Here is a 12,959-nt window from a genome sequence, read left to right as displayed (position 1 = left end):
ATGAGCATCAGCAAATGATGACAAATGTTTTGTTTAAAGCAAATGATTTGCAGAAGAAATGTCTCAACTGCACCAGATTTAGACCTGTGAATGGGTCTGGTAGGTTATACTTGAGCTTTGGGCTCAGAGGATGCCAATGACTTCAGCTCTCACTGACAGAACCAGTAAGAAATGAACTTAAATTACAAAAGTCACCTCAAATCCTTTGAGGATTTAAGATAGAAGTCAAACGCAAAAATAGTCCCCTCTTGGTGCGAAAATTCTCAGCAGCCTGGTAAGATCTGTTCCTACAACAGTCCTCACAGAAAGAAACTGTAATACTACTAATAGTCGTTGTTAGTGTTAATGCCAGAGTGTTAATTCCTGATATTCAGGTGTTTGTGAGTGTCTAATTCATTTATATCTGGAACAAGATAGAAGGGCTGAGCAGAACTGGCTGGTTCATCATCAATACAGCGCCTCTTGTTCTCTCGTCTCTTCGGCCACCTGTTCATGTAATTTTAGCACGATTCCTGGAGGGATGCAGAGCTATGGGAGGATGTGCCTCCCTAAGGAAATCACACACAAAGAGAGAGACTGAGAGATCCACAGCTAAATTGCACACCGTCAGTGTGGGTTAGATAAAAGCAGTTTTAATAACGGAGAAGAGTGAACGGAAATCAAGGCACATTATCCTACACATTTCTTCTGTGTCGGAAACTAAAGTGTATGTATCTAACACTATAAAAGAATGCTTTACCTCTGGTTTCCATGGCAACCTGAGGAACTTCTGGGCAAGGAGTCTGCGCATCTCAGTGTTGGCACGGCTCTCCTGAGCAGATTCATTGAGCTCTTCTCCCTGAAACAGCAGGAACAAGGAGAGCTCAGTGACCCTACATAAAGAGATGCCTCATAGACATTTTCATGCAACACTCAGCGGCTGCGCTATACTTACTATAATCATGTTCAATACAGATACTGAAGATATAATAGTCCTTTTTTACTAGAACTAACCAGATGACATTAAATTAATAATTTACTATAACAGTATTCGTCATTCACAGGATATATTTACCTCTGCATATGTCCACTTTGCATTGTTTATCAAAAGGAATTTTTATAGAGACTAAATAAGGTTTGTTGGGAAACATCAGTTTGGATTTCATATTCATAATGGAAATATGGACTTGCGTTTGCCAATTATTTTTGTTTGTTAACAAAGATTGTTTACATGCACAAAATAAGCTGATATATATATATATATATATATATATATATATATATATATATATATATAAAAGCTTATTTTAAACTAACCTTTTTATAGACTAAAGGCTAAACACACACACATACACAGCAAGTTTCTTTTGACCGGAAATGGCACAGGCTTCTCCCAAAAGATAATAAGACGATGTACAAGAGGCATCATTGTGGAAAAAAATATTTCTCAGCTTTTATTTACATTTAAACAAAAAGTGGCATGTCCAAAATTATTCATACCCTTTGTAAACTGTCACAGTCTATGGGAAAATCCTAAGTTCTATACCATTCCAAATAGTCCAAGCTGTTCTAAAGCATCCTAATTACCCTGATTCATTGGGAACAGCTGTTTTAATCAACTCAACAGGTGAAAAACAGAAGCTCTCTGCTGTTGGTTTGTGGACAGTCATGGCTAAGACTAAGGAGCTCACTGAGGACATGTGGCTGTGCATTGTGGCTGCTCACAAGTCAGGAAAGGGCTATAAGACCATATCTAAATGTTTTAAAGTTCCATTGGCTACAGTGCAAAGTATTATTAAAAAATACAAGACATTCCGCACTGTGAAAAATCTCAGAGGACGTGGTCGGAAGCCAAAAGTGACACCTGTGCTGGCCAGGAGGATAGTGAGAGAGGTATAAAATAATCCAAGGATCACCACCAAGGCCATCCTGATGAATCTGGGCTCTGCTGGTGGCAACATCTCAAGGCAGACAGTCCAACGGACACTGCACACCGCTGGGTTCCACAGACGCAGACCAAGTAGGACAACACTTCCCCAGATAAGGCACACAAAAGCCCGCTTGGGCTTTGCAAATGCTCATCTGGAAAAAGAAGAAGACTTCTGGTCTTCTGTTTTATGGTCAGATGAAACAAAAATTGAATTGTTTGGCCACAATGATGTAGCCTTCATTTGGCGTAAAAAAGGAGAAACCTTCAACCCTAAGAACACCGTCCCCACTGTCAAACATGGTGGTGGGAACCTAATGTTTTGGAGGTGTTTTTCAGCCGGTGGACCAGGGAAACCCAAAACACACACCAAAATTGGTAAAGAAATGGTTAGCAGACAAAAACATTAACGTTTTGTAGTGGCCCAGCCAGAGTCCTGACTTAAATCCAATTAAGAATCTGTGGAGGGAGCTAAAGATCAGGCTGATGGCAAGGAGACCCTACAACCTGAAGCAGATGGGCAAAAATACCAGTGGAGACATGCAAAAAGCTGGTCAGCAATTATAGGAAGCATTTGATTGTTGTAATAGCCAATAAAGGCTTTTCTATTGATTATTGAGAAGGGTATGAATAATTTTGGACATGCCGCTTTGTGTTCAAATGTAAATAAAACATGAGTAATATTTTTTTCCCACAATGATGCCTCGTGTACATCATATTATCTTCTGGGAGATGTCTGTGTCATTTCTAATAATAATAAAAATACTTGCTGGTTGAATAAAAGTAACTTTACATTAGAATTTGCCAGGGTTATAAATAATTTCAGGCTTGACTGTATATATATATATATATATATATATATATATTATTCTGAAAAAATTCATGTGAACTCTTTAATATTCAACTTGAACTGCAAAGGCTTGTTTGAATTACAAACTAGATGATACAAACCACATTTCTACTGTATATAACAAAACACTTCTCATCACACTGCCAAAAAAGTTCTATAAATAAGACTGTTTACTCTACATTTCTTATGAATCTTCACAAGAGATTCAGTAGGATGTGTGCAGGTTTTTACTCTCCTATCGGCTGTAATCCCCCTCAGTCCTTCTAATCCTCCACACAGAACTGTGAATGAGTCCCCATCAAAACAATGACTGCAGCACATGAAGAACTACTCTAGACATTACACAAAATGTTTCCATCCAGCTGAGAGCCACTACAAATCACATTTAAAGTGACTGGAAGAGTTCCAGAACCCAATAACAAGCACAAGCTTTCTTCAAAAGCGCTGCCTGTGAATTAAACTGTGATATTAAGGGCTGAAAGCAGGAAAAGCACTTAAGCTCTTACTTCTGTCTGTGTCATGTTGAGTGGGTAGGGGTTAATGAATTGCACAACCTACATTGTAAGTTCATGCATGACTACAAAAAGGTTTGATGAATTGTTGGAATGGGAATATTTGTGCTACAGTACTGCTTAAAAATCGAGCTACATTAGCACACTTTAACAAGTGTGTGTGTGTATGTGCATATTAGGGATGGGAATTTTTTGTAAAAAATTAAGTATTCTGGTTCACTAATGATTCCATTAAAAATTCTTTTAGTAGTTGAAAGGAATAAATATTTAGGGGAAAGATATAATTGAGATTGAGAGCACTAGGAGATACTATTCATACTTGACATGATACCTATTAGAAAGTCTATATGAAAGGTCACAAAATCAAGTTTGGTCTTCATGCCTGTATAATTGTATCTGGTTAACACACACACACACACACACACACACACACACACACACACACACACACACACACACACACACGTTGTGTTTCCATTTTTTATGGGGACATTCCATTGGCGTAATGGTTTTTATACTGTACAAACTATATTTTCTATCGCCCTACACGTAAACCTTACCCTCACAGGGGACTGTGCACACTTTTACTCTCTCAAAAAAACTCATTCTGCATGATTTATCAGCCTGTTTTCTCATGGGGACCTACAGAATTTCCCCACAAGGTCAAAATTTATTACTATCTTTGTGGAGACCATTGTTCCCCATAACGTGATAAATACCAGGTACACACACACACACGTCTCAAAGCAATCAAAATGTATGGCATTTAGAGCCGTGCTTTTTTATCAAAAGTTCAAAAACCTCTTCAAACAAGTGATCTGAGTGCTTTACTGAACATAAGAACTGCTTACATGTGATGCTATAAAGCAGAAACATAATTTTAATTAAATAGAGTAAGTAACAAGCAATAAAATCTAACTGAAACAAGTAGACGTGTTGTATTCTGCTAGATGAGAATGAGGAGGCAAAACTGTTATGTATGATGCTTTTACTGATTATATTTTTACAAATAATGTTATTATATGCAATTTCAGCAAATTTTAAAATTGTTAAATTGCAATTGTTAAAGAGTTCATATTGCCTATATTCACTGTAAAGCCAAGATTCTACGCCTAACACCTAATTTTTGCTGGTCAAGCAAGTGGTTATTAAGTAACATGATAAAAATTAGATTTTTCAATTCATGACTGGTTTAAGAGGTTAATATGCTGATTTGCTGCTCAAGGACATTGAACATTTCACTATGAAGTGTTGTCAGTGTTGAAAACAGTTGTGCTCTTGTGGAAATTTGGATAGGTTTTTCAGGATTAGATAAATAGAAAGTTCAACAGAATAGAATTAATTTGACATTTTAATGTAGTGTCTTTTTTGTCCCATTTTAATACATGCTTGCTGAATGAAGGTATTCATTTATATACAAAACTATTAATGAACAAATCTTACTGAACCCAAATCTTTGAACAGAAGTGTTTTTTGAGGAAAACATTCCAGGTTTTTTTTTATCATGTGGTGGACTTCAGTGGGGATCAACAGGTTGAAGGTCCAAACTGCAGTTTTAATGCCGCTTCAAAAGGCTCTACACAATCAGTGGCGGAGCCAGAGGGGTGTCCAGGGTGGCATCCCCTGACATCCGATTGGCCACCCTGGGTGCCACCCCAAAATTTTATTTGCTGCTGGCAGTAGCTGATGCTGATTGACATCTCATTTATCTAAAGAAGTTTTAGAATTTTGCCGGCAACTCAAGATCGAGGCAAAAACATGAACATGGTTTCAAGGTAAAACGAATAATAAAACATAATATTTGAAATACATTTTATAGTTTATTATAAGGTTTGTTTGCCAAGTAACGTTTATTATCCGCTGTGTAAGTGAACGAGGCGCCGACAACATCAGTTAACTTAATGAGATTAGAGAGATCAATTCGCAATTTAGACAGTTAACGCTATACTTCATCTCTGCTAGTATTACATGCACATACCATGTATGTACAGGGCTGGAAATTTTGACTGTTTTTGTCGCATATGCTCCCAAAATTTAATCTGTGCGACCTCAAATTAGATTTGAGAGCATTTTGATGATAACTCAGCGGCAGAGTTGCACTCAGGCAGGGGCGTAATTTTCACTGGGGACACGTTTTTCAAAATCCTGTTTGTGTCCTCCCACTTTCAAAAGGTTTTGTTAAAGAAATCTCTTGTATTGTAGAATGCACGCTCAGCACCGCCGAGTTTCGCTTGATTGTTAAAACGAAACCAAAAGTAAAACCCGCACACGCATTCAAAAGCAATTTTAATACCCCACATTTAGAGAGCGACTCCTCAGTCCGCGAAAATTAGGCTACATAAAATATCAAAGCTGTTATTAAATATTAGTATGTGGGCTATAATAAGTTGTGTAGTTGTAGCTCTGTATAATGCTTGAAAGATTCGGTCTCTATTTGCACTTTGAATATTGAAAGGGTAGCCCACTTTGATTATGGCTGCATTGCATATTGTCTACATGACTAAGAAAGAACTGTGTCGTTTAATTTTTGTAATATTTATAATATATATTGTTATTTGTGTAGGTTGTTAAAAAATGCAGTGGTTGCCTCTAATTTAAATGGCTACCTATAATAGAGAAAATAAACATCTTGTTCATGTACTCATATTTTCATTCATTCTTGTCCCTTGCTTAAGGCGTAAAATAAATATATAAAAAAGGCTTTCAGAATCAGCCCATTTGCTTGTAAAACATTGGCAATCAAAATGAAGAACCATGAAGAATCAGTATCAGTGCATTACTAAAAAAGAAATTGGGCGCTCCTAAATTTTTTTATGGTGCTCCTAACTATTTGAAGTTGGGAGCACCAGTGCTACCAAGTAAAAAAGTTAATTTCATGTCTCGTATATAAGTTATTATATTTAATTAACAATGTTATTTCGGGTTTGTAAAATTTCTCTGCGTTAAAACTTATTAATGTCACAGCATACAAGGAGGCAGAGACGGAGGTAAGTATAAAATGTGAAAGGTAAGTTTATTAACAGGTTGGTAAGTATAATGAAGCGGGAATCGAGGTGAGTATGCTTATCTGAATAGTTGCAAAGTTCAAAAGATCCAATCCAACAGGAAACACTGATCTGCAAGGAGTCCAAACTAGTCCATATCAGAAAGAGCGATCGCATGAATGTGATCTGTAGATCAGACACTGAGGAGTGAGCCAGTCCGGGTATTTATAGGAAGCAGGTAAGTGGATTCAGGTGTGTATCAAAAGTCAGGTGACTGTGAACGTGTGTGTGTGACTTCAGTGGGCGTGGCTGGTGGATCTGGCTGTGGTAGAACTCTGACATTACCCCCTCCTCCAGGGGCAGCTCCCGACGCCCCTCTCCGACGTCGAGGGCGACCTCGACCACGAGGAGCAGGACACTCTGGGTGGCTCTGGTGGAATTCTGCCAGAAGTTGGGGATCGAGGATATCGTCTCTAGCCACCCAGGATCTTTCCTCAGGTCCATACCCCTCCCAGTCGATGAGGTATTCCAAGCGACTCCCCCGACGTCGGGAATCCAGGATCTCTCTTACGGTGTAAATAGAGGGTTGATCCAGGATCTCGGGAGGAGGGGTCTCAGCTTCAGCTCCAGGATCATCTGTGGCAGAGGGAAAATGAGGTTTAAGGAGTGAAACATGGAAGGTGGGATGAATCCTGTACCTGGGTGGGAGCTGAAGCTGATATGTCGCTTCGTTAATCTGCCTCAGGACCTCGAATGGACCAATGTAGCGGGGACTCAGCTTCTTGCAAGGTAACCTCAGCCTGATGTCTCTAGTAGATAACCATACCTTATCTCCGGGTTGGTATGATGGAGTGGGTCTTCTACGAGCATCGGCAAAGTCCTTGTGGCGTCTGATGGCTCGTTGGAGGTGGCGATGAGCTGAGTCCCACACTCTCTCGCTCTCTCGGAACCAGTAGTCAACAGCTGGAACGTTCGTGGGTTCCTCCGTCCAGGGAAACAGCGGCGGCTGAAAACCGAGTATGCACTGAAAGGGAGTCAATCCGGTGGTATCTTGACGTAGGGAGTTCTGTGCATACTCGGCCCACGGGAGGAACCTGCTCCAGCTGTGTTGGTCCGCGGAACAGTATGACCGGAGATAACGTCCAAGCTCCTGAATCTTTCTCTCAGTCTGGCCGTTGGTTTGAGGGTGATATCCTGAGGAGAGATTAACCCTCTGGGGTCTGAGGGTGTTTTGGGGCCCTGAAGAAGTTTTGACATGCCTTGACATTTGTGCTTTTTTCAGTATGTTAAAAACATATTAATACCCTAAATCTAAATACATTGTAATCAGCACAAATTGGACTACAAAAATATGTAAGCAGCATGAATGTACATTTTTAAGTTTTTGAGAAAACAACGTTTATGCGTGCATAGTGAAAAACTAAATTTTTGGAGTCTCTGAAATAAGGTCATCTAACACATACAAAATATTTGTTCTCGGGACTTTCGAGAATTGGATGTGGTAGGCTAGGTTTTTTTCTACCAAATGATGTGAAAATCATCTAGTTCACTTGTTTTCAAAAAACAGTATATAGATTTAAATTTTTGAAGACACTTTTTGTTTAGAATGGCTGTATGCGAGAAGGCGTGAATGATCATGAATAATGCTGTGATTTACACCTGAGAAGAAAAAGACCTGCATAATGAGCCGCATAATGAGCCATTCAGTCGGATGTTGACTGAGAGGAAACAACAGAAAGAATAAAAGAAAAATGAAAGGACAAAATAAATATATATTTTGTTTGAAGCATATTTTGAATATATTTAACTATCACGCAAAATAACTTTAGATTCACTTGTGAGTGCAGTTTAACTTTTTATTAGGAACAAAAGTAATAAACAACACAGAAGTCAAGATGTTGTGGGTGCAATATCCAAATCACTCGCAGGAAACTTGAACACAGGAAAACGGGGAACAGCAGAAACTGCAAAGAAAACAAGTAGATGTGAGCAACACAATGATCTGACAAAGACAGAGCTAACATGAAGAAAACACAAACTACCAGCCAAACTTTTTTATTATTAAAAGTTTTTTTTTTAAGTGAGCAGTTTTTTTACATAGTAAACCTATTTCACAAAATTAGATAATTATTATTTCTTTAAATAAGTACCTTTGACTGGTAGTGTGTAGCATAGGTGTATAACAGTTAGGTACAAATAAAAACAGTGCAAGATAAATACAGGTGTAAGGTTTGTAATGAAGTGATACAGGAGAAACCACACATCTTCTATCTTTCATACAGATTACTTAAGTGAATATTAGTTTTTTATTTGAATTGGTTTATGTAAAAGTAAACATTTCAAGCTTTCTACATGTATATGTATTATGTCTGTGAGGCACGTAATCACTGAGATTTAGGTTGTTTCATTTATGTGTCTGTGAAAAGAAATGACAGACAGTGAAGGCAGAGCGCGTGCCCTGTCTGTTTTCTTATTTTCATAAAAGCACAGTGTATACAAATAAAAATATACCCTCTACAGTTTCGAATGATGTATTGGTTGTATTTGTACGATCATAACTGACGGAGAATTTTACATTCTTTTCGGCGTTATTACAAAAGCGTGCCTCAAAACGCGCCGGCGCGTTTTTCGACCAAAGGGGGTCGAAACATCCTGTCATCATGAGACATTTAGATGCAGTGAAATGAAACATACTTTATAATGTTTCACTTGCTGTAGTCAGGAAATATAGTTGGAAAAAAGTCTTAACTGGTAAAATTTGTGCACATTCTGTCACAGTAACAACTAACAAGTAGGCTAATAAAAGAAAAAAACTTACTTGTGTAAATATCTCCTCTGCTGGTTCACGCCGTGTCTCATATAATGTTCATCTTCTGAAGTAAGTTTTATTCCTGACAGCCCGTCTTCCAGAAAGGACTAACTTGAAAGAAAAGAAACTGCTTTCTCCTTTGTTTACTGTGATGTGGGCGTCTACTTTTGGCGCGGCGCCCTCACGTGGACGATTTGAATATGAAAAGATAAAATAGCTCTTGGGCGTGATCTAATTAAAACTAATGAAGCAGACAGGAGAGACTGGACATGGTGTTGGTTTCATACGGATTACTTTATCACAGAATATTTGATTTCGATCAACCTTACTTCATTTGAAAGTATAGATATCAAGCTTTCTCTAGATATATTGCTCATCAACGCGGCAGACAGCACACCCTTTTTGTTTTCTTTATTTTGCAAAATCACAATATTTTTTTGGTTTTGTGAGTATATACAAATAAAAGTAGACCCTTTACAGATTCGATTGATGTACTGCTTTTATCTGTACAATCAGAAATGGCTGAGTAATTGAAGTTCCTTTTGGGAAACTGCCACAAAACGCGTATACGCGTGTGTCGACCCCAGGGGGTTAACAGACACACCAAGTGATTTGAAAAATGACTTCCAGATGTGAGAGATGAATTGTGGACCCCGGTCCGACACTATCTCCTCGGGGAGACCAAAGTGACGGAACACGTGCTGGAAGAGCAACTCGGCGGTGTTCATAGCCGTGGGTAGACCTGCCAAGGGGATGAACTTGCAGGATTTAGAGAAGCGATCCACTACTACCAGCACGCAGGTGTTACCTTCTGAGTTTGGTAGGTCCGTCACGAAGTCTACCCCGAGGTGGGACCAGGGTCTCTGCGGGATGGGTAGTGGTACCGGTTTTCCTGTGGGCAGATGACGAGGAGTGTTAGAAGTGGCACAGACTGAGCAACCTTGGACGTACCTGATGACATCTCGGTTCATACTGGACCACCAGTACCGAGATTGGAGGAGCGAGAGGGTCCGTCTGCTACCAGGGTGTCCAGAGCCCGGAGATTGGTGAACTGTGTCCAGAAGGTGTTGACGCTGGGAGCTGGGTACGTAGATTTTACCTTCTGGACATTCCGGCGGAGCAGGCTCTTGGAGAGTGTCGATATCCCACTGGATGGGGCTAACAATGAGGTCAGTGGGAATGATGTTTTCCGGTTCGATCGTAGCATCGTTGGAGAACTGTCTGGATAAAGCAGGTATGTTCTTGGATCCGGGTCGGTAGGTAATCTTGAATTGGAACCGAGTGAAGAATAGTGCCCATCTGGCTTGACGGGGGTTGAGTCGTTTGGCTTCTCGCAGGTATTGGAGGTTCTTATGGTCAGTGATGATTGTGAATGGATGGTTAGCCCCTTCCAACCAATGACGCCACTCCTCCAAGTCGAGTTTGATGGCGAGTAATTCCCGATTTCCTACATCGTAATTCTGCTCCGCCGAAGACAGTTTCTTGGAGTAGTAGGCACAGGGATGGAGGAGAGTGGAATCACCAGCTGCTTGGGACAACACTGCTCCGACGCCGATGGTGGATGCGTCTACCTCGACTACAAACGGCAGGTCGGGGTTGGGATGATGTAGGAGAGGAGCAGTGCTGAAAATCTTCTGGAGTTGTTGAAATGCTTTGTGGGCAGAGTGGGTCCAGACCAGGTGTTTCGGTCGACCACGTAGGAGGGAGGTCAGAGGTGCAGTGATGATGCTGTAATTCTTGATGAACCGGCGGTAGAAGTTTGAAAATCCCAGGAATCGTTGAAGCTCCTTGACAGTACTGGGTTTGGGCCATTTCCGGATGGACTGCACCTTGTCCTGGTTCATCTGCACACCCTCGGGACTGATGTTGTAACCTAGAAACTGAATGCTGGTCTGGTGGAACTCACACTTCTCAAGCTTGAGGTACAACTGATGTTGACGGAGAACTTGGAGGACCTGACGGACGTGCTGGCGATGTTCGGCCTGGTTCCGGGAATAAATCAAAATATCGTCAATATAGACGACTACAAACTTATGTAAGAATTCCCGGAACACCTCGTTCATAAACGTTTGGAAGACTGAGGGACTGATGGACAAACCATACGGCATGACCAGATATTCGTAGTGGCCAGCAGGTGTTATGAATGCTGTTTTCCACTCGTCTCCCGCCCGAATACGAATGAGGTTATATGCACTCCGCAGGTCCAGTTTAGAGAAGATGTGAGCCCCACGGAGTTCCTCGAGGGTGGCAGGAATGAGTGGAAGAGGGTATGGTTGTTGAATTATCTGTGAGTTAAGCAGACGATAATCAATACAGGGACGGAGACCTCCATCCTTCTTACCCACGAAGAAGAAGCTTGAAGCAGCTGGTGAGGTGGACTGACAGATGAATCCCTGTTTAAGTGCTTCTTGGATGTACTCCTCCATCGCCTGGCGCTCCGGGTTGGACAAGGGGTAGATGCGTCCTTTAGGTAATTGAGCACCTGGTAGCAGGTCGATGGCACAGTCCCATGGCCGGTGGGGAGGAAGTTGGGTGGCAGCTTGCTTGCTGAATACGTCCTCGTAATCCAGATACTCCACTGGGATTTCCACACTGCTCTCAGTCTCAGGACTTTCAACTTTTGTGGAGGCGATGGTTAGAGGAGTAGAAACTGGAGAAGGTAGCCGAGTAAAGCAATTCTTCATGCAATGCTTACTCCACCCGATGATGTCGCAGGGATCCCAGCGGAGTTCGGGGTGATGACGATGAAGCCAAGGACGTCCGAGAATGATGTCAACAGTGGAGTTCTCCAGTACCAGAAACCTGATCCGTTCTTGATGAAATAATCCAACTTGTAGGGTGATAAATGGAGAAGAATACCGAATCCGCCCACGTCTGAATGGTCTTGACTGACATTTCAGGGTTGTGTCGTTGACGTGATAGCCGGAGGAGATCTATGCATTCTTGTGAAATGAAGTTTCCAGATGAGCCTGAGTCAATTAGAGCAGAGACACAAAGATCTTGTTCAGCAGTATGAAGTGTAACAGGTATGAGCGTCAGATGAGCCGTCTCAATGTCAGATTGTATTGTACTCACCACTGGACGTGGGGATCTGACGGGACAGGTTTGTAGAAGATGGCCAGCTTTTCCACAGTATAAGCAGAGTTTTTCCTTGATTCGACGTTGGCGTTCTGACCATGACACGCGTGTGGTGTCAATTTGCATTGGTTCTGGTACTGGAGAGCAAGCTACCACCATGAGGAGCGGTTTCAGATGGCTGGCAGGCGGCTAGGCGCTGGGATACCCGCGTAGCTCGTTGCAGAAAGGTCTCCAACCCGATGTTATCGTCGTAGATGGCCATGGCAGCGTGGATGTCTGGTTGGAGACCGTGACGATAGGCACCCAGCAGTGATGTTTCATTCCAGCCACACAGCGTGCGGAAATGCAGGGTGTATTCGTGGATAGAAGAAGAACCTTGTCGCAGTCGAAACAGTTGATCGGAGACGGTGAGAGCATCGGTAGTTGAGCTGAAAACCTCAGAGAAATGACATGTAAACAACTCAAAGGATTGTATTATGGGTGTGTTTGCCTTCCATATTGATTTTGCCCATTGAAGGGCCTTTCCGGTGAGTAGAGAAATGAGAAATGCTACCTTAGACTCTTCCGTAGTGAATTGCTGTGGTTGCATCTTGATATAGAGTTGGACCTGAAGCAGGAAACCGCTACACTCAGCCGCTTCTCCCGAAAACCTGTTTTGGTAAAGCCATGGGACTTCCTGAGGCAGATGGCGGTGCGGGAGGTGTTGTTAGCGCCGCTTTGAAGGCCTTGATGAGTTCGGTGAGTTGATCTGGTGCGGGTGATTCCTCGTTGTCCATTATGTTGTTGGTCAGATCTTCTGTCACAGCATACAAGGAGGCAG

At 41.5% G+C, this 12,959-nt stretch overlaps 1 protein-coding gene across 1 annotated transcript in view; it reads right to left on the bottom strand.

The window, feature by feature from the left end:
- The window catches only part of b4galnt4b (beta-1,4-N-acetyl-galactosaminyl transferase 4b), a 174,902-nt gene that overhangs the window by 113,035 nt on the left and 48,908 nt on the right, over nt 1-12,959 (bottom strand). Inside the window, exon 4 of the mRNA XM_073835917.1 lies at nt 740-838. Coding sequence (XP_073692018.1) covers nt 740-838 — 99 coding nt within the window. The remainder of the gene's footprint in view (nt 1-739; nt 839-12,959) is intronic.

Source organism: Garra rufa, chromosome 3, assembly GCF_049309525.1.
Source record: "Garra rufa chromosome 3, GarRuf1.0, whole genome shotgun sequence".
Classification (NCBI taxonomy): domain Eukaryota; kingdom Metazoa; phylum Chordata; class Actinopteri; order Cypriniformes; family Cyprinidae; genus Garra; species Garra rufa.
Note: the sequence above shows the minus strand (reverse complement) of the source record. Positions and strands in the feature narration are given on the sequence as shown.